This window comes from Poromitra crassiceps (genome assembly GCF_964638095.1).
Source record: "Poromitra crassiceps genome assembly, chromosome: 1".
Taxonomy (NCBI): Eukaryota; Metazoa; Chordata; class Actinopteri; order Beryciformes; family Melamphaidae; genus Poromitra; species Poromitra crassiceps.
Genome location: NC_139623.1, coordinates 35,988,646 through 36,013,819, shown reverse-complemented (window position 1 = coordinate 36,013,819; position 25,174 = coordinate 35,988,646). Strand labels below are relative to the sequence as shown.

The following is a 25,174-nucleotide window of genomic DNA, read 5'->3' as shown; positions in this document are numbered from 1 at the left end:
GTAACGTTACATTAGCAAGCTTACCTCGTTGGCTTGATGTTGACAGAATTTGCAAAACAGCTTATTGCCTGAGTCATAAAAGTCATTAGGATACTGCTCTGCACTTTTTTGACGACTGTAACGGGAGAGCAGCTGGACGCTTCAATATTGTTGTGGTTTGTTCTGTCTGTTATGGAGCGACCCCCGGTAATGTTTCCTCTCCACAAAACGTTCCATTCAGTGAACGCGGATTTCTATGGACCTTGTGTTGTTTTGGTGTGTCTTCTGCGTTCAAACAGCATTTATGTGCTTTACTACCACCTTCTGGATTTGACGTATTTGTCGCGTCGCTTCACGTACCGAACCGTGATGCCCGTACCATGAAGTCACGGGACGAATACATGTACCGCGACACCCCTAATATATACGTACACACAGACACACACACACACACACACACACACACACACACACACATATATATATATATACCGGTATATATATATATATATATATATATATATATATATATATATATATGTATGTATGTATATATATATGTGTATATATATATATATATATATATATATATATATATATATATATATATATATGGGATGTAACGATAACCGGTTTTAATGGTAACCGTGATAAAATTCCTGATGATAACCGTACCGTTTCCAATTTTCATTATCATTAAAACCGTGGTACCGTGATTACCGTGATTACAGTGCTTTGAAAAACATTGTAAGTACTGTCCATCTTCAACCAAAGTTGGCAACAGTCTCCCAGATGCAAACGTGCCGCCTTGGAGAAATTATTTCAGTGAGTGTACAGTATCTATCCTTTTTGGGTTCTCAATATAAAACGTAAAATGATTTCAGTGTCTCAGTACTTTTTGAACATTTTCAGCAATTTTTTACGAATACCGTGATAATACGATAACCGTGATAATTTTGGTCACGATAATCGTGATGTGAATTGCCGCAGTTATAACCGCGCTGACCTCGGATATCCCGCCCCGAGGGCGGGGCGGATCATAAAAATAAACATTCTGATTAATAGCAGATGGGTTGCGGACGGGTGAAATGATGTATCATTAATGAGGAACATTAATATTATGTTATCTAGTCTATGAACGTATTTTAAGCTTTATTTTTCGTCAGGCACATGTTAGCCGCCTATTATTAGATAGCAAGGACCCCCAAAGGACCCAAGGCAGTGGTAAACAAATAGCCACGCGTCAACGTCGATTGGATATGCCTCCTTTCTTACTCCTTATATGGTCAATGATGTCACCAGAACGTCAAACGGGAGTCTCCACTGAAGACACGTTGGAACAGAAGACGCACTCATATTATTTTACCATACGATGAGGTCAATCCAGTCTTGATTTAAACTTAAAGCTATAGCGTTAGCCTAGTATGCTACATGGGCAAGTGCTGGACTGGATTATAATACAGCATTGAAGTTTATTTGGAGTGGACTGCAGCGATCGCACTGACGGCAGCAGAAATAGAAAGTTCATCTACCCAAATCGCTCTTTTAGAGTGTTGTGAAATGTCGGGTGCATGGCGGCCGCAGATCTATAAATAGTACGAAATAATTTGCGCCGATTTATGGCGTTCATGCATACACGCGGATTAGGGTGGCATAAAAGCTCTAATATATATATATATATATACTCCCAAATTCGCCCAGAAGCCAGAGTTATTGTCCCGGACAACCAGCAACGGCTCCCCGCAACAATCTCCCTTCATGTACGAAGCTCCATAAAACACATTCAGCCTGGTGCCTCAAAGTGGTACAACAAACAACTTTCCCCCGAGCTCCACACGCTGTCAGACTATTGACAGTCACTCAAAGCGAAAGGATTCTTTTTCACCCGAAGCTGGTAAACGCACACAAAATCACTACTCCTGTCAGTTAGATTAGTAATCCGCTTTGTGAACCCTCACATCGTGTTCAGCCGTCAAATATGCCTCCAGACCTCCACACATCGAGCACCAGGAAGCACCAGCCCCCCTGGTAAGACGAGAGTGTGACCTGCCCCGTCCGCTCTCTGAGAGCAGGGTGAATCTCTCCCTCGCGCCCCGGCACAAAAAGGCATTTTTCTCGCTTTCTGGGAGAGACAGTGATGAAAACGACCTACATTCAAGTGCCTAAAGAACGGAAGAAGGCCGAAACTAACTCCCCCCCCCCCCATGAAAGTAGAGGCTTTCTTCTGTCCTTTAGGATATTTGGTGTTTACATAGTCTCAGAAGAAAATATTCTGTGGGTCCTGGAGGATCTGTGAAAATGGTCAGAAACCCCTGGCGGGGTATGAGTTAAAGAATCTAAAGTACTGTATAAGATAGTTTGGATTTGTTTGACATTTTTTCCCATTTCCATTTCATCATAATTTGGATCTCTTCCACTATTCTAAAATGTGAAAAAGTCAAAATAAAGAAAAATGTGTCCAAATTCCGACTGGTAGTGTATGTACTGTATATTGTCCTACCTACAGTATATCTTAGACAATTTCCTATTTGCAGCTCTTTGACTTCAGTTGTTTTGTCTGTTTTGTGTACAGATCAGTTGCCGTGCCGCACCGTAGCGTCATCACTCACCCCCACCCTGACACAAATTACCTTTAAAAATACCCTGAAGAGTATCAAAACAAACCCACAAAGTGGACCATTTTTCTTTGTGTCAAATTAATCTGTGTGAAAGGAATCTGTCCCAAAGTTTTCTGAAATCCTGTAGATACAACGGTGGCAGTCCTCCACTGGGCTAATTAAATTTTTCCTTTTCTCCCTGGGTAGATAGATTCTCAGTGTAGTGCTCAGTGTTTGATAGTTTGTACTGCAGCTGTGTTGCATCTGTATTAGCACCGCCTCATTTTTCAACCAGTTCCTTTCTCAGAGGTGTAGCAACAGTGTCGTAATACCCCCTTCCCCCCACAAACGGCTTCATTCCTGTGGCGGGTGATGGCCACAGTTGGCAGAGTGAATCAGCACTATTTTGATCTCACTGTCATTACAGCCATTAGACCACATAGCATTATTGATTCAGAAAAAAACTACTCCAGTCACACCTTTGCTTTGAACGGTCATCTACTTAAAGGGTTGTCCTCCATCAGTTCACACATCTGTCTGTCCTTGCTGAAAATAATCCACTTTTCTTCTTCCCATTCGTGCAGAATCCAAACCAAGAAAAGTCATTTGCGTCTGTCTTGATATTATGACATGACATTAGCCGTTGAGATGATGTTAGATATACTTTATTATACCATGGTCTGGGTGAATACTCGATTCTGATTGGCTGCAAGGTGTCCATTAATTTGTGATAATGTACAGTGATAATGTACACCTAGCTAAATGGTCTGTTCACCATTCTCCGTTCATATCAATGCGCCAGGATCATGACAGAGCAGTTTGAGCTCTATACCACCATTAACTCTTAATATGGCATTTTATTGAGTCGGTCAAAGTAACAATTTAGATTACTCCTGTGTGCTCAGTTTATTAAAATAACGGCTATTTAGAAATCAAATTTTCGTTCTGGTCAGCTGACAGAAGCCGGGCTCTCAGCTGTCAACTGTCAAACCCTCTGTTTACAACTTGCAGCAAGCAGCAGCCAGGCACTCTGGGAGAGCGCGCGCTGCCTCTTATCACTGATACAAATTAAGTTGAAGAGGAAAAAGACGAGATCAACAAAAACAAAACAACGAAATGGGCAGTTAACAGCAACACACTGAACAAAACATACCTGGACTCCAACATACTGAAAGCTTTAGATGGTTTTCTACTCCGAGCGGGGCACACGCCTTTTACGTCTATAAGACCGCAGACGTTAACGTAATTCCCTGGAATGCGAGTATAAACAAGACGGTTACATGGCGTTGCATTCTTAGACATTGCCTTTTTATTTTGTATGTTGTTAAATACAATTGGCCAAATTATTAGTTAGCTTGACTCTAGAATTGTGCCAGGTGCAGGCACTAAGCGGCCATTTGATCCAATGATAGCCTAATCTTGAGCAGCCGACGGGACTATTTTGTCTCGCCGGTTCTCAACTCATAATCAAGGTTATGAAAACTAGATTTTGATTGCAAAATGCATGAAAATATAAATTAATGGTCTTGTTTTGTTTCTTTGGCAAGTGACCATGGTATAAGCGGGTTAATGCACTTTGATGTGTCCATTATCAGAAATTAATGGACTTTGCGGAAGCAACGCCTCCGCGTCGGCCATTAATTTCTGATAATGGACACCTCGTCGTGCATTAACCCTTACTTAATCCCAGAGGGAAACTCAGCAGACTGTAGAAACTGCAGATGGATCCACTTGGCATTTTCAGTGTTTGATGGCAACTGGAAGACGCATAACAGCCTTGAAGCAGAGCTTTTAAAGGGGCAATAAGTAGGACTTTTTACTAGGGCTGTGCCGATTCACTTATCTCCCGATTCGATACTATCACGATACTTTGGTGCCGATTCGATATATATTGCGATTCACGATTATTGCGATTCTACGATTATTGCGATTCGATATTACGATTTATTGCGATTTTTGTTTATTTTTTTCTTTTCTTTTTTCAGTTTGTTTGCTTTTTTACACTAGATTAGAACATGGGAAAAGTTGAATCATACACTAGAGACTGTATATTATATATCATGAGTAGGGCTGGGCGATATAGTTAAAAACAGGGGCGGACTGGGATCATAATTCAGGCCGGGCATTAGATACCAAGCAGGCCAGGCCGATATGGGCCAACGCGCGTGAAATTTGGGCCGTTTGAAGCCAGATTTGGGCCGTTTGAAGTCCAATTTTACAATGAGATGCACCCACTTTAACCCTGAAGTGTAATTATTACTTCAGACTAACTAATAAAGTAATAAAACCACTAGTAAACCAGTAGGCGGCGCCTAGCCTGCTGTTCAGTGAGTGGCCTGACTGCAAGCACCAAAAAAAAAAAAAAAAAATTTTTTTTTTTTTTTTTTTTTGCGATTATCGATTCTGGAATAAAAGATCGATCCAAAAAATCGTGACATTAAAAATCGCGATACTTAGGTGAATCGATTTTTTCTCCCACCCCTACTTTTTACTGTCCCGTGGGGGTGGGCATTTTCTTGACGATCGACTATTAGATTAATCGACTAATCATTGCAGCTCTACTGTGAACTCGTCATCAATTTTTTTTTAACCTAAATCTTCCCACCCATTCAAATTCAAGAAGAATTTCAAGAAACTCCCCAAAATATTACTACTTAATGTCCCTTTTAAATGTAGCCTGAGGGCACGCTAGTGAATGCATGTATGAGTGTGTGTGTGTGTGTGTGTGTGTGTGCATCTCCATCCATCTCATTGCCTTCTCTAAACTGCCCTTCCCTCCCTCTGTTCAGATGGAGGTAGTGACACGGACGGTGTCCTGCCCGCCGACTGTCAGGCAGGTCAGAGACTCTCGGAGATTTGCCGTAAGTTTCACCTGCAGCACAGCCAAGCCTGCCTGCCTGAGTCCATGCAGTCACTGTGCTGTGTCTGAAAGCTCATATTGCCTTCTAGTTAGAGTCAGTGCAATGCACTATTCTGAAGTTTAATACATGGCAGATTAGGGCTGCTGCGATTTTGACTTTCAAGCCAGTACCGCCCATTGCCTTTCATTGCATCATAGCGTGGGATAATGAGTGGTCCATAGATGCGATGTGAGATTTGTCGCGTTTCCTCGCATGGCATTGATTTTCTTGTCACAAATGTGACACACAGCCTCATCTAAATTCATCTTCATCGGACAGAAAGGGAGAAGTAACGTTGAAACAAGAGCCATGTTTTCAGTGCGGTGCCAGGCGGCCAGCAGATCAAAGGACTTTGTTAGGTTAGGTTAAGTTTATTTGATATGGACATCACAGAGCATTGGAGATGTAACATACATGTATGCACAACAACCAGATACACAGTGTTAAGTGTTTATAGCGGAACTCTAATTTAACACCTGTCCACAGGCGACTTTTACATTAAAATACAACCCAAAGGGCATACCCAAAAGGAAACAATCAAATATAAAACCACAAGAGTAAAGCTACACATACAAATGTATTGACAAGAAAGTCACTAAAGAAAGTCACTAAAATACACCCCAGAGGACATACCCAAAAAGAAACATAATCAAATATAAAACCACATGAGTAAAGCTATACATACAAATGTCCGATCATGTTTTCAAAGCGGAGCAGATCAAAGCACTTTTTTCCGATCAGAAAACTGCCAATTTGTGAGTGAAATTTCCATCACATGACGTGAAAAAAAAATAGGCCACACAATTATGATTATTTAAAAACTAATATTCCATTTATTTCAGATCACATAACTTTCATAAGCGAAAAAGAAAAAGGAAGAAAAAAGCATTCATGCTCTAATCAGCTTGACCCTGCGGTGGGTGTGACTTTTTGTATAACCTCGGTAATGCGATAATCGTGGCAGCCCTACGTCAGATCCCAGGAAATTAATTAATTGCCGTTGTCATGATAAAGAATTCTGACTTTGATACCAATGCCTATGTTTAATAATATCTGAAAAATATCTTCCTAACTATCCCAGTCCACATGCCAACTGCATGTATACACTGAAATGGATTTGTAGATTGCAAAACACATTTGGTGAAAGTAACAGACTTTAAAAAAAAGAAAATTTAATACCAAGTTTATTCTTTTGCAATGGTATCAAAGTAGTTTCAAAATTGCAGTTATTGTGACCCCACTAAAGTGCAGGTGTTTGCAGGTTGGTGTTTCACTGCAGACTGAATGTGTTAGGCATTAGATGTTGTCTGTTTAGAAGGTAGTTTGAGCTTTCTGATGCAGCTCCTGTGATGGCAGGTAGAAGGTGAAGTTTCCCTGGAGGCTGATGGTTAAGAATAAGATCGGGATTGAGGAAATCTGATCCCAAATCAGCGCTCCAGGGCAACTTGTGATAGCTGCTGGCCTGCTGCAGACATGGGGGAATGGTGTGGATTGTTTTTTTCTCAATGAAATGGAATGGTTTATGATGTTTAACCTCTGAATCAAATCCTGGATGACTTTGTCTTCTTCACTAACTTGATTCAACCTTACAGGGGTGATGTTTTTTAGGATTCCATTGCCTTTCATTTGTTTTCTCCACAGGGTTTTTTCAACACAATATCCATTCATTTCTAATGCGAGAAAACCTTTCCTATTTTTCTCAACATTTCCTGATCGCATCCCTGATTGCAGAAGCTCAGCACTGCTGCATCTCTTGTGAATTATAATACAATACATGGCTCATATAGCTTACTCTGGATCAGCTAAATGCTCAGCATGTACATTATTGTGTGTGTGTACAGCAGAATCAAACTGCTAGCCTAACCAGCAACTAGGGTTTGACCAATATAGGCTTCCATTTTTAAAGTTCGATATTGATGTTTTTGGAATTAAGCTGCTGATGTTGAATATCCTCAAATGTAATTTATCATGCCATATATGTGTGTGTCAGTCTAACCCTGCAAGTGACCGATAGTAAGGGGAGCAAGGGTTAAATCCACAGCGGCCAGTTAATAATACAAACCCATATTGGTGAGTTAGATCTTAAAATCAGTTTCTACCAACTTTCTATAAGGCAATCTCTCACCCATGAACTATAAAGGATGTGTTCGCAAGCATTTCAAATGTTTTCTCTCCAGCTACCTCAAATGAGTGAACTTCTGCCTGTGTGGATCTTTTTAAAGCAGCGTTGCTTGAACGTCTGCCTGTGTGGATCTTTTTAAAGCAGCATTGCTTGAACGTCTGCCTGTGTGGATCTTTTTAAAGCAGCGTTGCTTGAACGTCTGCCTGTGTGGATCTTTTTTAAAGCAGCGTTGCTTGAACGTCTGCCTGTGTGGATCTTTTTAAAGCAGCGTTGCTTGAACGTCTGCCTGTGTGGATCTTTTTAAAGCAGCATTGCTTAAACGTCTGCCTGTGTGGATATTTTTTAAAGCGGCATTGCTTGAACGTCTGCCTGTGTGGATCTTTTTAAAGCAGCATTGCTTGAACGTCTGCCTGTGTGGATCTTTTTAAAGCAGCATTGCTTGAACGTCTGCCTGTGTGGATCTTTTTAAAGCAGCATTGCTTGAACGTCTGCCTGTGTGGATCTTTTTTAAAGCAGCGTTGCTTGTACCACTGTTGTTGTTTGGTGATGTTGAGAACTACAGCGCATGTTTGAAGCAGGTCTGTTAGTGTAGAAGGTGTTATTACATTAGCTTGGGGATCAAATACTTTGAAGCCAGAGCATGCTGAGGTGTGTGTTTGTGTGTGAACAGAATGGTTTGGGCATGAAACGTGGCCGCCAGTTGTATTACTAACTCAACTTTAGACGAGTGCTTTGTTGGCATGGGTCGGTGAGAAATTTTTAAAACCGGTTCGGTATTGCTCTCCAAACTGAATCTAACCGGTATACCAATTTTTGCCACTAGGTGTCGCACTTTGAGCAGTGCTTCCCATTTTATGCGACAAATGACTGTAGTGCGACTCCAGTCCACTTGGTGGCAATAATGCACCTCTAAAATGGTTTGCCAACCACCAATAACTGAAGGAGGACAAAGAGCATGGAAGGAAAGAGACGACACTCCGGCCATTTTTGGAAACAGAATGCGCCTCGCAGTGGTCAGCTGCGGTAGCGCGGGCCCCTATAATCAGCCTCTCTAAACAGTAACTCAACGGGAGAACACTCTAAATTTCGTGGATTCACATCTTTTCTGGGCGTACTGCAAATCTTGATTGAAGTGGTGTAGTGCAGGGATGTAAAACAACAACCATATTGTGGAAACTAAGCAAAATTTTTCGTTTTTTTCTTTTAGTTTTTTCAAGATAAATAGCTAATGAAAAGGACTTGCGCGACAACACAAACGGCAGGATTAACATCTTTTCCGGGCGTATTGCAAATCTTGGTCTATTCTATTTACTTAGCCTATACTATTTACTTATTTATTCAATGGCAGGATCAAAGCAGAAACATATAAACGTTCATTCTGAATTTCATTTATTAAATAAATACAGCACTTTGAAATCATGGGTTCAGATTGACTCATTCAATTTACTGATTTATTTATTTCTAAAGAAAACACATTTATTGATGAAAGATCAGCTCCATGTGTGCTTATACTGTATATAGATAAAGCTGCGTTAATTTGTCCCAATTTCCCCCCGTGGCACACCTCCCGTAAAAGGCAGCGTGTATTTGTAGGGAAATTGGCGAGTTTTAACAAACTGCTTTATAGTGTTTTTACCAGTTCTAATGACCGAGACCGGGTTTGGGAGAGGAGGAAAGCCTCAACTATAATTCGGCTGTCTGTAAAAAACTGACTGACAATGAAAACTGACAGAATCCAAATTTAACAAGAAGCTACTAACCTGTAAACAGTTTGTGCAAATGCGGCTGTCGTCCACTCCGTCAGAAGTGCGTTGCCGTGGTTTTAACCTCGGGTCCTTTGCATTTACTATTTATCTTGAAAAAACTAAAAGAAAAAAACGAAAAATTTTGCTTAGTTTCCACAATATGGTTGTTGTTTTACATCCCTGCACTACACCACTTCAATCAAGATTTGCAGTACGCCCAGAAAAGATGTGAATCCACGAAATTTAGAGTGTTCTCCCGTTGAGTTACTGTTTAGAGAGGCTGATTATAGGGGCCCGCGCTACCGCAGCTGACCACTGCGAGCCTGTGCGAGGTTCTTTTGGCGCTGTCACGCTTCCAAAAAAAATAAATGGCGGAGGCTGCTGGGCGCTGATGTTGCAATGGGGCAATATGGAGCTGTCATTTCTTTCCATAAAAGTTCTTTGAGGAGGAGGAGGAGGAGAAGAAGAAGAAGAAGAAGAAGAAAAAAAAGAAGAAGTGGAATAATGAACGAACGTTGTCTGAACCGTCAATGAGATGGTGTCATATTCATACGCTCTGACGTTATCACATGTCCGTCATCCTCATCAGGAAGTTATGGCCCTCTCAAAACTTGAACTGTGTTTCTCAGTCTGTTGTAGGCTTAGGCTCAGGCATAGCAACTTTAGAGAATTACCTGGGGATCGTATGGATTTTAAAGACTCAATTTCTACTGTTTTTGACATCCATCTTAGCCAGATGATTGGTGACTAGTGTCCCGTTTATATTCTCCACTCCAAAACAACTCAACTCAGTGCGCTGTGCACATCCTCTCGTAACGTTATACTTTGGAGCATACACGCATTTCACGAACACACAACGTTATGATCGCACAGTGAAACGTTCTAACACTGACAAACCCACTTTTATTACATAACGTTAAATGTGGAACATGCAGGTGGCTACTTGTAGCTCAGCTGACAGGAGTCAGACAGACATGCGTTTCATGAACACACAACGTTATGATCGCAAGGTGAAACGTAGAGTTTAGTTCTAACACGCCACTTTTATTACATAACGTTAGATGTGGAACACAACACGTTGTCATTGACAAATTGTATTTCAGAACGTATGTGGAACATGCAGGTGGCTACTTGTAGCTCAGCTGACAGGAGTCAAACACATGCGTTTTACGAACACAAACAACTTTATGATCGCACGGTGAAACGTGTTTAGAACAAAACAGCATGTGTGTTGATAGGCATTTAGTCTGTGAACCTAAACCTTTTGATAGGGCTTTCCTCTGTGAATCTAAACCTTTTGATAGGGCTTTCCTCTGTGAATCTAAACCTTTTGATAGGCATTTAGTCTGTGAACCTAAACCTTTTGATAGGGCTTTCCTCTGTGAATCTAAACCTTTTGATAGGGCTTTCCTCTGTGAATCTAAACCTTTTGATAGGCATTTAGTCTGTGAACCTAAACCTTTTGATAGGCATTTACTCTGTGAACCTAAACCTTTTGATAGGGCTTTCCTCTGTGAATCTAAACCTTTTGATAGGCATTGACTCTGTGAACCTAAACCTTTTGATAGGGCTTTCCTCTGTGAATCTAAACCTTTTGATAGGGCTTTCCTCTGTGAATCTAAACCTTTTGATAGGCATTGACTCTGTGAACCTAAACCTTTTGATAGGGCTTTCCTCTGTGAATCTAAACCTTTTGATAGGGCTTTCCTCTGTGAATCTAAACCTTTTGATAGGCATTTACTCTGTGAACCTAAACCTTTTGATAGGGCTTTCCTCTGTGAATCTAAACCTTTTGATAGGCATTGACTCTGTGAACCTAAACCTTTTGATAGGGCTTTACTCTGTGAATCTAAACCTTTTGATAGGCCTTGACTCTGTGAATCTAAACCTTTTAATAGGCCTTTACTCTGTGAATCTAAACCTTTTGATAGGCCTTTACACTGTGAACCTAAACCTTTTGATAGGCCTTTACTCTGTGAACCTAAACCTTTTAATAGGCCTTGACTCTGTGAACCTAAACCTTTTGATAAGGCTTTACTCTGTGAACCTAAACCTTTTGATAGGCCTTGACTCTGTTAACCTAAACCTTTTGATAGGGCTTTACTCTGTGAATCTAAACCTTTTGATAGGCCTTGACTCTGTGAACCTAAACCTTTTGATAGGCCTTGACTCTGTGAACCTAAACCTTTTGATAGGCCTTGACTCTGTGAATCGAAACCTTTTGATAGGGCTTTACTCTGTGAATCTAAACCTTTTGATAGGCCTTTACTCTGTGAATCGAAACCTTTTGATAGGCATTGACTCTGTGAATCGAAACCTTTTGATAGGGCTTTACTCTGTGAACCTAAACCTTTTGATAGGCCTTGCCTCTGTGAACCTAAACCTTTTGATAGGCATTGACTCTGTGTCAATCTAAACCTGTTGATAGGCCTTGACTCTGTTAACCTAAACCTTTTGATAGGGCTTTACTCTGTGAACCTAAACCTTTTGATAGGCCTTGACTCTGTGAACCTAAACCTTTTGATAGGGCTTTACTCTGTGAATCTAAACCTTTTGATAGGCCTTGACTCTGTGAACCTAAACCTTTTGATAGGCCTTGACTCTGTGAACCTAAACCTTTTGATAGGGCTTTACTCTGTGAACCTAAACCTTTTGATAGGCCTTGACTCTGTGAACCTAAACCTTTTGATAGGGCTTTACTCTGTGAACCTAATCCTTTTGATAGGGCTTTACTCTGTGAATCAAAACCTTTTGATAGGCCTTGACTCTGTGAACCTAAACCTTTTGATAAGGCTTTACTCTGTGAACCTAAACCTTTTGATAGGCCTTGACTCTGTGAACCTAAACCTTTTGATAGGGCTTTACTCTGTGAACCTAAACCTTTTGATAGGCCTTGACTCTGTGAACCTAAACCTTTTGATAGGGCTTTACTCTGTGAACCTAATCCTTTTGATAGGCCTTGACTCTGTGAACCTAAACCTTTTGATAGGGCTTTACTCTGTGAATCTAAACCTTTTGATAGGCCTTGACTCTGTGAACCTAAACCTTTTGATAGGGCTTTACTCTGTGAATCTAAACCTTTTGATAGGCCTTGACTCTGTGAACCTAAACCTTTTGATAGGGCTTTACTCTGTGAATCTAAACCTTTTGATAGGCCTTGACTCTGTGAACCTAAACCTTTTGATAGGCCTTTACTCTGTGAACCTAAACCTTTTGATAGGGCTTTACTCTGTGAACCTAAACCTTTTAATATACCTTGACTCTGTGAACCTAAACCTTTTGATAGGGCTTTACTCTGTGAATCTAAACCTTTTTCATAGGCCTTTACTCTGTGAATCTAAACCTTTTGATAGGGCTTTACTTTGTGAACCTAAACCTTTTGATAGGGCTTTCCTCTGTGAACCTAAACCTTTTAATAGACCTTGACTCTGTGAACCTAAACCTTTTGATAGGGCTTTACTCTGTGAACCTAAACCTTTTGATAGGGCTTTACTCTGTGAATCAAAACCTTTTGATAGGCCTTGACTCTGTGAATCTAAACCTTTTGATAGGGCTTTACTCTGTGAATCTAAACCTTTTGATAGGGCTTTACTCTGTGAACCTAAACCTTTTGATAGGGCTTTACTCTGTGAATCTAAACCTTTTGATAGGGCTTTACTCTGTGAATCTAAACCTTTTGATAGGGCTTTACTCTGTGAACCTAAACCTTTTGATAGGGCTTTACTCTGTGAATCTAAACCTTTTGATAGGGCTTTACTCTGTGAATCTAAACCTTTTGATAGGGCTTTACTCTGTGAATCTAAAGGCTCTTTCACACACAGATCACGCACAATTGTAGTTCGGGAAGCCCGTAAAGCCTGGCAGCCTCGCCACAGAAATTGCTTTCACACAGAGCCAAGCAGCACGGCCACATTCCCGTGCTGCTGTGTACTTTCAGGTGAAATCCCCTGCTCCCGGATTGAAAGGCGAGCGGAGGGATTTCCAGCTCCTCCTAGCCCAAATTAATATTTTCATAGGTTAGTGTAGCCTAGGCTACTGTATGATGAACGAATTCATTCAACAACAATACTTCCCTCCTTCTCCTAGTCCGCTGAGCAGGGAGGATAGGTGCACTCGCATGGTGGGCGGACTCGCCAAAACGGGCTCCGCCGCGGAGTGCATCTGCCGATTTTCTGGCAGCGAAGTGTTGCATGAATTGCATTCAAGGAAAGCCAACTTTATTTATACAACACATTTCATAGAAGTAAATTCACCTACTAAGCAGATCGATATGGTGTCACCTTGTGTAATTCATTCAACAACCAAACAGTAGGGAATGCACAAGTGGCTTAGCTAGACAGATTGCCGTTCTGGAGCTGGTTTCCAGAGGGAATATCGTCAGACCAACTCGCCACAGACAGCTATATAACCTACTACACAGGCACGGAGCATTCCTCCTGGCGCATGATTGTATACTGTAGGCTACTTTTTTTACTTTCACTGTCCTTGCTGCATGAGGTGATTTCCCCTGTAATTTTTTATGAAACATTCACACTGTTCCGCCTTGCTGCTCCGACGCTTTCAGGTGGAGGCGGGTTGTCCGCTAATACGGCGCTGTGACAAGCTTTGGTCCCGGGACAAAAGGCGTACAAGAATTATCCACCAACGCGCGTTCATGACTTTCACATCGGAGGCGCGAATCCTATTTTCCGTGTATTTTTCGGCTTTCAAGGCCGGTGTGAAAGAGCCTTAAACCTTTTGATAGGCATTTAATCTGGGAATCTAAACCTTTTGATAGGCCTTTACTCTGTGAATCTAAACCTTTTGATAGGGCTTTCCTCTGTGAATCTAAACCTTTTGATAGGCCTTGACTCTGTGAACCTAAACCTTTTGATAGGGCTTTCCTCTGTGAATCTAAACCTTTTGATAGGCCTTGACTCTGTGAATCTAAACCTTTTGATAGGCCTTGACTCTGTGAACCTAAACCTTTTGATAGGGCGTTCCTCTGTGAATCTAAACCTTTTGATAGGCCTTGACTCTGTGAATCTAAACCTTTTGATAGGGCTTTAATCTGGGAATCTAAACCTTTTGATATGGCTTTACTCTGTGAAGCTAAACCTTTTAATAGGGCTTTACTCTGTGAAGCTAAACCTTTTGATAGGCCTTTAATCTGGGAATCTAAACCTTTTGATAGGCCTTTACTCTGTGAATCTAAACCTTTTGATAGGGCTTTCCTCTGGGAATCTAAACCTTTTGATAGGCCTTGACTCTGTGAATCTAAACCTTTTGATAGGCATTGATTCTGTGAACCTAAACCTTTTGATAGGCATTGACTCTGTGAACCTAAACCTTTTGATAGGGCTTTCCTCTGTGAATCTAAACCTTTTGATAGGCATTGACTCTGTGAACCTAAACCTTTTGATAGGGCTTTACTCTGTGAATCTAAGCTGCCTCTCCTAAATGTGTGTTTCTCTACCATCCTGCTCCTTCCCCAGGGCCCCAAGAGGACAGCAGTGAAGAAGGAGTTGAAGGAGAAGAAGGAGAGCAACGAGGAGAGCAAGGAGAACCTGAAGGCCAAGTCTGATGACTCTGGAGAGGAGAAGAACGGTGATGATGACTCCCAGAAGAACGGACAGAAGAAGAAAGGTGAATATTAATTGATGTTGATGTTTTACTGATACAAGGTCTGATGAAACTACCAATTGTGCAACAGTTAAGCCTCACGGTGTGCCATGGTAAAACGTCAAGTATCAAGGTGGGAGACAAATGACTTGGAAGTCGTTATTATTATTATTTTTTTCAATCGTAGTAGCCAGGGCCACCACTACCTACACGCACACCACGCGCTGTGCGTAGGGCACCAAGTGCCGGGAGGGGCATCATACCACAGTCAAACAGACATTGCGGTGGATGCCCCACAGTTTGGCTGTAATGCCCGTTCTAAAATTAACTCTCCACACGGCCAGTTTGGCATTCCCTGTTTTGAACTGGCCACGGTGCCCCTTAAAAGAAAGTTGTGTGGATTTCCTCGTTGATGTGCTAGACAGGGAAGAGACCCATGGGAAGTGAGCAGCCAAAGATCTTACAGGAGCGGAGACCTCTCACTCTGCCAAAGATTCCAAAACCAAAGATTGTGCAGCGACCAAAGGTTGTGCAGCGGGAAGACCTCTCACTCTGTCGGAGTTTCCTGAACCTACAAATCACTCACTTTTTTAACTTATTAAACTAAAAACATACTTAAACTAGTCAACTTAAATTTAAAGGCAGCACAGTAACATAAATGCTCATAATATACTGTAAGGTATGTAATGTATATATATACTGTATATATATCTATCAAGAACAAAAAATATGTTTTTCCCGTTATTTTTTGTTCTCGCTTAAACCAAATGTTTTATGGTCACTTACGATTCAGTAGGTCACGGGTTGGCTTGGTTCAAGCCTTTAACTGGTTTTATAAGGATTTATCGAAAAGTCTGGAGAAAATGAATGCGGAACTTACTTCTGGGGCAAATGACGTCAGGAAAGTCACGTGACTGTTGAGCTCTATTTTGAATTTTATTTTCATGTTTCTTTGTTGGGATCTTGACCCACTGAGAGAAAAATGTATTTGTGTGTGAACCATTTGAAAAGTGACTTGTCAGCAATATAAGCATTCCTCACTGAAAATGATGGGCACAATACAATGCAAGGATAGCTGTTAATGGAAGGTTAAGCTAGCCTGCTGCTAGTGGTGCCATTGGTTTCATTGATTAAAGCTAATAATACATGTAGGGTAGCTGAGGTACAAATGCTCACAATATTTCACCTATTTTTGTGACAAATCCTTGGTAAGGAAAACTGACTAAAATAAAAATGACGTGCCACTTAAACTCTGTTATAAAATAAATCAACAGCGCTCAGAACGAGGTACATGGAGGATGTGAGGATGACACAATGTGTGAGGCTTAATGTGCAGTCAAGATGTTTGCACTTGAACCTGAGCACGCCTTCCTTTTTCAACTTGAGCCCAAAGCAAACGATCATGATAGCTGGTAGCTGTTTTGGCAGCAATAAAAGGTTTAAATTACAGCCAGCCAGTGAGTCAGTGAGTGTTTTCTGACCTTCATTGACCTCAGTGAAGGTGGGACTTCCTGCCATTTTCTGATACATTTTCTTTCTTTTTTCCTACTTTCATTCTGTCTGTCCGTCTCTCTCTGTCTCTTCTCTCTGTGTCTCTCTCTCCATATCTCTCTCTGTCTCTCTCTCCCTCCCTCCCTACATTGTCCTTTTACCTTTGACACAGTCAGCAGATAGAAGCAGGGCCACGTCACTTTAAACTAGCCATGGCTTCCTCTGTCCCATGTACCTGCTATCTGTCACACACACTCTCACTCACACTCCTACACACACGGACGTTGTTTAAAACAGCAGATCACTGATGTAGCCTGCTGGCCAGCGAAGGAACTGCAGCAGACTGTTTTACTTAAAAGGACTTTTAATGATCAAGTTTTTTTTGTTTGTTTTTTAGTATGTATGTATGTTTGGGGGGCACGGTGGCACAGTGGTAGCGCTGTTGCCTCACAGCAAGAAGATCCTGGGTTTGATTCCCGCCTGGGACGCTGTGGATGCTGAAGGTGTGTCCCCATTCCCATGTCCTCAGTGCCTACGGCCCAGGTGGGGTCGTCAAAAAGGGCCTTTCTGTGTGGAGCTTGCATGTTCTCCCTGTGCTCCACTGGGGTTTCCTCCAGATAGGAACCCACTTCTAAAAAAAAACACGTGAAAAAAATCATTTTTCTAATGCATTATTATGTAGTCTTAACAGTTGGCATTTGATGTTCATCTGTGTCACATTGTTCTACTCACTTTGCAGTAAATGTTTGGGGTGATCCTTGACAACCAGCTGTCTTGCTCAGCCAACATAGCTGCGACAGCACGCTCCTGTAGGTTCTCCCTCTACAACATCCGCAAAATCCGTCCCTTTCTCACAAGAGAAGCGACTCAACTCCTGGTCCAGTCACTTATCATCTCTCGCCTGGACTACTGCAATGTGCTCCTGGCCAGCCTACCTGCCACCGACATCCGACCGCTTCAGCTCATTCAGAACGCTGCAGCCCGTCTGGTATTCAACCAACCCAAATTCTCTCATGTCACTCCCCTCTTCCAGGACCTCCACTGGCTTCCCAACTCGGCACGCATCAAATTCAAGACACTGGTACTGGCCTACAGGGCAGTACACCAGTCAGCTCCCCTGTACCTGCAATCTATGGTCAGGTTCCAAACCTCTCACCGTTCCCTCCGCTCCTCCACCAGTGCAGGTCGCCTCGCCCCTCCTTCGCTACGTGGGCTCAAAAGTCGCTCATCCCGATCTCGACTCTTCTCGTCCCTGGCACCTCAATGGTGGAACGAGCTTCCACCTTCGGTCAGGACAGCTGAATCACTGCCGATCTTTCGGAAAAGACTAAAGACACACCTTTTCAGGCTCCATCTGGGCCCTTCTTGATCTAACTTCTTTCTCTATCTTTCTAAAAAAAAAAAAAAACACTAACCTAAACTAAACTTGTACCACTGTTCCTTCAGAGGTTGTAGTTGTCATAGACTGTGTTGCATAGTTGATTGCTCTATTGCTGACAAAAATGTGTTAATGTAAGTCGCTTTGGATAAAAGCGTCTGCCAAATGACGTAATGTAATGTAGTAGTAGTATTGAATCTGGATCTTATGAAACAGTCTTTCCCCTGCCAAGTGGAAATGCTGTTGCCAGATCCACGTGGAAAACAAACTTTTCATCAAGTGTATTATCCATTTTAGAGACCACATATGTCATACTGAATTACATGGAAATGTGTAGCAAATGGTTTGGTTGAAAAAAAAATCAATCGAAGGTGAAACGACACGGATATTACGGTTTATAGTGGGACTTAGCTCCTGGTTAGCGTAACGTTAGCGGTTAGCGGGTTGTTTTTGGCCTGGACGTTTCATTCCGGGTAAAGCATGAGGAATGTGGTGATGTTTGGTCACAACAAGCGGGGAGTGCTAACACCGCTGCTGCCTGAGTGTAGGCCGCGCCACCTGAGCTAAAGCTCGCTAGCAACAACAGCTAATGTGAACACTAAACAAATCCGCTGCATCCTCGCCAGGTTTGGTTTAACACAATCTGGGAACCCATAGGTTAAAAAAAGCAAAAACAAAAAAACTTTTTTTTCTCTAACCTCTGGGGGTAGCCCCATTTCAATGTGGTGCAACAGGAACTCGAGGCGCAGTCGGCAGCGGAAGAAAATCCCTTTCCGCTCCCTGCAAGCTCTGCCATTGGCTCCAACTGATCGGCTCCGCCCATTAATGCATTTCTTTTCCGCTCTCTGCGTGTTGCTCTCAAATCCGTCCTTCGCTCTGGAACAACAATAACAACTCTAGCTCCTTGTTAGTAGCAAGTAGCAACTTGCTATACGCTGAAAATGGTAAGTTTTGACTACACACTCGGTCATGTTCACTTCATTTTCATCGGGTGAATCGCAGCATGTGTGTGAGCACTGTTAACACCCCTTTTGATGGAGTCTGCCGACAGATTTTTGATGTAAGTCGAAAGTCTGTCTCGAGAGATTAGGTTTAACTTAACGCCAGCAAATTGCAATAGCGTTATCATCTGAAACCGTGAAAAACAGCCACACTGGCGGCAGCCGTTTTGCCCTAGGCAGCTGCATTCTCAGCTGTGACGTCACGAGCGTGCAACAACAATATGCTCCGCTTTCAAGGCAAAAACAAAGCCAAGTTGGCCTCGTATTATTGGCTGTTATCTATTGGCAAAAGTTTCATTGTCGGAATAATAAATAATAACGCAAAATAATAATTTATCGGTCCGATAAATATTGTGCATTCCTAAGATTGTTCATTTGTTGTCATGGTGCAGCCATGAAGAAAAGCATCTTGGGGTTGAATATCTCATCCAATATAAGCTTCAGTGAAGTGTTGGAATGAGAAGATTAGGGCTGGGTGTTTAATAAACTGTTGTTGTCACATTAGTGTGCGCTTTTTTCAGTTAGAACGCTATGAAAATCATGTTGAGAGCGCTTCCATTGTGCGCAAAACACAGCGCATGGAGCGTTTTTTTTTTTGCGGTTCGTTTTGTTTTCCCCTGCAGTCGCGTGCAGTACAGATTAGGACACAACGAATACATGGACGGTAGCCAGCTGGTTTTGTCTGTTTGATGTTGCTCACTGACAACATGAAAGCCATATTATTGCCAATTCTGGCAGCAGCGGAGGTTGAGATCCCTCTGGAGGAAAAAATGTAGGAGTGAAAAGACAAGATGCGCGCTTTTACTCCAAATGTTCAACTTTTTCAGCTTTAAAACACCCAGAGCGCTCCGCCAAAAAAACAAGACGCCACCAGCGTTTAAACGCCAGGTGCGTTCCTTGAAAGAGGGGTACGGTGGCGCAGTCGGTAGCGCTGTCGCCTCACAGCTAGAAGGTCCTGAGTTCGATTCTCGCCTGGGACGCTGTGGGCGCTGGAGTTGTGACCCCCCCATATCTTCAGTGCCTACTGCCCAGGTGGGCTATCTCGTCGAAAGGGCCTTTCTGTGTGGAGTTTGCATGTTCTCCCCGTACCCCCCAGGGGGTTCCTCCGTACATAACCCCCCACTAAAAACATGCAGAAGATCGTCATCTGACCAGTGACGACAACATCTGAAGTTGGTCCAATGATGGTCCCCGGGCGCTGGAAAGAAAAAGCGACCACTGCTCCTGGCCTGCCCCCCCGGAGGAAAGGACAAGCCTGGATGGGTCAAATGCAGAGGACATATTTCACCGGCCACCGTCAGCATGAATGTGTGTTGTGGCCACATGCATGTGTTGTAGTGTTCGTGTGACAATAAAGACGGCTGCCGTCTGAAATCGTGTCATTCCTTGAAAGAGGAATACGTTTGTCCTTACATAGAGTAGGCATGGGTCGATTTCCGGTTTTACCGTTTCGGTTCGGTGTACGAGCCCAAACCGGTTTGATCACGTGCAAACCGAAAAAACCTAAAAAGATTTTTTTATTTTTTTATTTTTTTGCCAGTCCATTCTGATTGCACTATTGTTCGTATTAGCCTCTTCTCAAGTTGCACTAGTAGACAAAAGTCTTATTTTGTTTATTATGTTGGATGTTTGAAGAAAAGTTAAGCTGAATAGTTATGAGAAATAAAAACAGTGTGTTGTTACAGTTAAAAGGTTCTGCTTATTTGTATTCAGTGTTCGTGCTGGTTGGCAGCATACCAGCTTAGAGGTGCATTATCGCCACCAACTGCAGCCGCTTTGATACGTTTTTTGGGGGAATATCGAACCGGTTTCAAAATGTTCAAACCGACCCATGCCTAGGCCCTACATTGTGTGAATTTGTGAGTTTTGAAGTTTATAAGGCAGCTCAGCTGTAAGCCAATCCATTCTGATTGCACTGCTTGTGTTTTTATTAGCCTTTTCTCAAGTTGCACTATAGGCAGAAGTCTTATTTCATTTATTATTTTGATGTTTAGAAGAAAACTTGAGCTGAATAGTTATGAGAAATAAATACAGGGTGTGTTTGTTACACAGGTGTCCTGCTTCTTTTTATTCAGTATCATTGCTGGTTGACAATACCAGCTTAGAGGTGTATTATCGCTATCAGGTGGACTGAAGTTGCACTACAGACAGTTATGGGCCACACTCGGGAGCCCTGCTTAAATTTTTTTTTTTTTTTTTTTTTTTAATTACAAAAAAAATCGGTATACCGGTTCGATCCGGTTTAGACGGCACTATCGAACCGGTTTTAAAATTTTCAAACCGACCCAGCCCTAACATAGAGAATGAATTGCAGAAAGGTGCGGGCAGCTCCAAAAACAATTTTGGTGTGAATGTCCCCTAACACAAAAACTGAGCTGTGTTTGACTTACCAGTCATGCTGTAGAAGTGATGAGTTTCTCATGTCTCTTCTCTGACTAAACTCAATGGAGAGAGCTTACACACCTCTGATCTCAGCATTGAAACAAAACACACACACACACACACATTCTTGTATATTAGCTTGATTACTTTGTCAGGGCTAGGGCTGGGTATCGTTCAAATTTTTTCGATAACGATACCGTTTCGATACTTTGATTTCGATACCGGTTCCTGAACGATACTTTTTTCGATACCAATTTTTAGAAAAATCCATTTTAACAAAAATAAAACTGCATTACACATTGACAATTATGATACAAATCTTTAGTTTTTTTTTTTCAAGTTTTACAGCAGAAAAAAAAAACTACTGTATTTAACATAACTTTAAGTTGTCTAAACTTATTGCTGTCCCTACAAAAAAATATTGGAGTACTACAAAGAAAATAAATGTAAAACAAATAAATCAGTGCAATAGTTTTCAGTGCCAAATGGAGAGTTCCAAATGAGTGTTTAATATTCACTGATGCAACAGAACGCTATTCTTGTCCAAACTGATGAGATGGATCTACTTCATGCATGGAAGACAATAGTTGAGCATTGACTAGCCTATCAATAATGGCACAAAGTGAATCCCATTTATATTCAACAAATTATCATGACATCAGCGTTTGTTAACGAGTTGCTAAAAATACATAATGGGCGATAACTGCCCGCTTGCATATAGCGTTAACACTAATTAATTGAACATCTAAAGCTACCGTTGCAGATCAGTGTTTAATGCTCACTGCTGCAACAGAACGTCATTCTTGTCAAAACTGATGAGACAGCTCCACTTCATGCATGGAAGACAATAGTTGAGCATTGACTAGCCTATCAATATAGCCTTAATGGCACAAAGTGAATCGCATTTACATTCAACAACTATCATGACATCAGCGTTTGTTAACGAGTTGCTAAAAATACACAATGCCCGCTTGCGCATAACGTTACCGCGCCAATTAATTAAATGATCTAATGCTAGATACAACTCACAGCCAGACTGTCAGACTGAGGGATCTGATAACCGCTAACATCATCAACAACAACTTGCGGTAAAGCTGACCCACCTCTCGATTATTTCTCTTGTCTGTGGAAACCAGTCCCAGTTCCACTTGTCTCCGCACTGCACGCTGCCTGCCTCACAACAAACCCACACCGGCTAAAGTGGGTGTAACTTTCCCTGCATGCTTCTACATGACAGCCAATCACCAGCCGTATTAGAGCGTGGTGTGCAAGCATGTCGCATGATTATAGGCTCAATGACGCTGTTTTGTTTTGGTATCGAAAATTGGTATCGATTGACAAGGGAGGCTTCGATACCTCTTAGTATCGATGTTTTCATTTCGGTGCCAAGTAAGTATCGAAACTCGATACCCAGCCCTAGTCAGGGCTCCAGCTTAACACATACACTGCCAACAACGTGTAAACACGTTTTCAGAATCCAGCTGTTGACTGCCAACAACGTGTAAACACGTCCTTGGCATCGATTTTTTTTTTTTGACGGTGGGTTGTGCATCTAACCCTTTTACATATCTTATATAAGTATTGGACGTGTACAACGTGTACAACCCATTCCACTGACCCACTAAGTGGCGACAAGGAAGTAGGAAGGCAAGCAAAAAGCAGTGTGATCCATTTCCATTCTCATGAAAATGGATTGGCGGAGGCGCTTTCGTTTTCGCGTTGATTGCTGGCGGTGCGGGATTGCAAACTTGCATGGTGGATTGCGGATGGAGCACACTTTGAGGCACGCAGCGTAAATATGACCAGAGTCGCAGGGGCTTCATCGGAGCTCTCGGCCAGGGCTCCGGGAGGCGGGCGAGTCCAGCCGGGCTTCCTCGGGGAGCGGCCACGCAGACAGGCACAGCCAGGCACAGCGGCAGCGGGGCAGTGAGGCTGGTGACAAGCAGCAGGCCATTTTGCCTTGCAAAATAGCACCAAATTGGAAACAGCCATAAAAGGCTTTTAGAATGGGATTTTCAACCCATTCTTTTTTGTTTCTTTTTCGCTCTAATTTAGAGTAATTTAATTTCTATTCAGAAATTTATTTGAGAGGTCGAGAGTATGAGAAAGTGAATTTGCACAGGTAGGAAAGTGCTTGTTACACGGCGCTGCAGCCAAGAAGAACGCCCACGGAGGGAGGAGTTGAGCAGAGGGGAGTTTCCTGCTGTTATGGAGGAAATTACTGTTCAAAACTATTGTTTAGGTCTTACTGATGCCAAAAATGAATGGTTAAAGTGACTGTTCTATCGAATTTCACAAAAAGCCGTTTATCTCTGAATATTTTTTCTGACGCTAAAACCATGCTGTATTCAATTGCTAATGCTTACATAACTACTAACTCTACAAACTAACTCTTTTAGACAGAGAAAGTACACATTCTATTAGTACTTTTGAGATATTGTATGTTCACAAACTCCAAGCAGAAAAGAATCCTCGGCTCTTGTAAAATGAGCCAGAATCCTCAAAAAACGGCTTGGCAGAAGCTACCTACAGCAAAAAAAAACGGCTGGCAGTCAATGTGTTAATAGTCTGGGTAAACCCAGCCTCCATGTGACCTCTATGTACTATCAGTCACAAAGAACTTACGTTACAGGCATAGTCTGTGACGTCACGTTGAAGGCTGGGTTCACCCAGGCTACCAGCTTAAGGACCTCCCATTGTCCCAGGAACGATGAAAGTAGGGTCAGGGAGGATATAAATTAATTTCGCGGAAGAATTTGGGACAAAAGGTAAAAAATATATGTACAAATTAGAATATGGAAATACCATGGATGACCGTGGGCTTCAGTGGATTGTCAAGCAAAGATGATTCAAAAATTTGGCGGACATTCAGAGGGAGTGGACTGAGGCTGGAGTCAGTCATAACTGAGAAGTAACTACTGATTTTCTTCACACTATTCTAATTTCTTGAAACTAGTGCAGCGCCTGTTCCCCCATGCACCACCCCGTGGGCGCTCCCCCCCCCCCCAGATGAATGGCTATCGAGATAAACCGCTTTTTGTGTTGCCAGTAGGTGGCGCTATGCCAAATTGCACGGAATTCAGCTCCCTGCACTCCCTTGACTCCCCTTAAGCGCACTCCCCAAAGTGGAAGTCGATCAGACGAACGGTTCTTGAGATAAACAGCATTTTTTATGTTGCCAGTAGGTGGCGCTATGCCGAATTGCACGAAATCAGTCGACCCGACCAACGGTTCTCGGTGGCATGCAGCAGATGATGCTCATCCATAAGCAGTTGTGGAAATAGCCAGGTTTTACTCTGGGAACCCTACTTACACAGGATGGGGGTTCCCGGAAGTGGCGTGGCCCTAAGAGCACGGATACTCAACTTGCTTTGCCTGGGGGCCACTTTTGCAAAATGATAGGAGGCAAGGGGCCAGTCAATAAACATTAATATTCATTTTTCTGTAGCAGATTGTAGGATTTTGGGGTGTCAGCCGGAGTTTAGTTTTTTGCATAGTTAATACATACTGTAAGTGCCTGGGTGGCGAGCAGACAGCCATATTTGACAATTAAGCTGGAGCTCAGTCAAATTTTATTTAACCTTAGTTTTCATTGTGAATTAGGAAATTGTCGGGGGGCCACTCTGCACCCTATCGCGGGCCGCATCTGGCCCCCGGGCCGCAAATTGAGTATCACTGCCCTAGAGGATATTATTTCCGAATGCGTGACTCATTATAGCCTACCATTATAGCCACATAAAAATCTCTTAGAAATCTCACTTAAAGGCCCATTCCGTCGGTTCTGGCGAGAAATAAATGTGCACAAAGTGTTTATTATTGGCAATGAGTGAATGCGCCTTGACGTAACTTAAAAATGGCGACCAGGGGCGTTTCTCTCAGACCAGCCGTTCAGAACATACATGGAAAAACCGCAGTTTCGAAGTGGATAGCATCTCCCGCCACAGCTAGAGGATGTGACGTCTCGCGCGTTCACGAGCT

General features: G+C 42.3%; 1 protein-coding gene across 2 annotated transcripts in view; it reads left to right on the top strand.

Moving 5' to 3' along the window:
* The window catches only part of larp1 (La ribonucleoprotein 1, translational regulator), a 149,648-nt gene that overhangs the window by 62,279 nt on the left and 62,195 nt on the right, over window positions 1-25,174 (top strand). The window contains exons 4-5 of one of the 2 annotated variants that reach the window (XM_083647754.1): window positions 5,366-5,437; window positions 14,818-14,968. In XM_083647754.1, the coding sequence (XP_083503880.1) occupies window positions 5,366-5,437; window positions 14,818-14,968 (223 nt within the window). The remainder of the gene's footprint in view (window positions 1-5,365; window positions 5,438-14,817; window positions 14,969-25,174) is intronic. The other variant, XM_083647755.1, reaches the window with a different exon arrangement.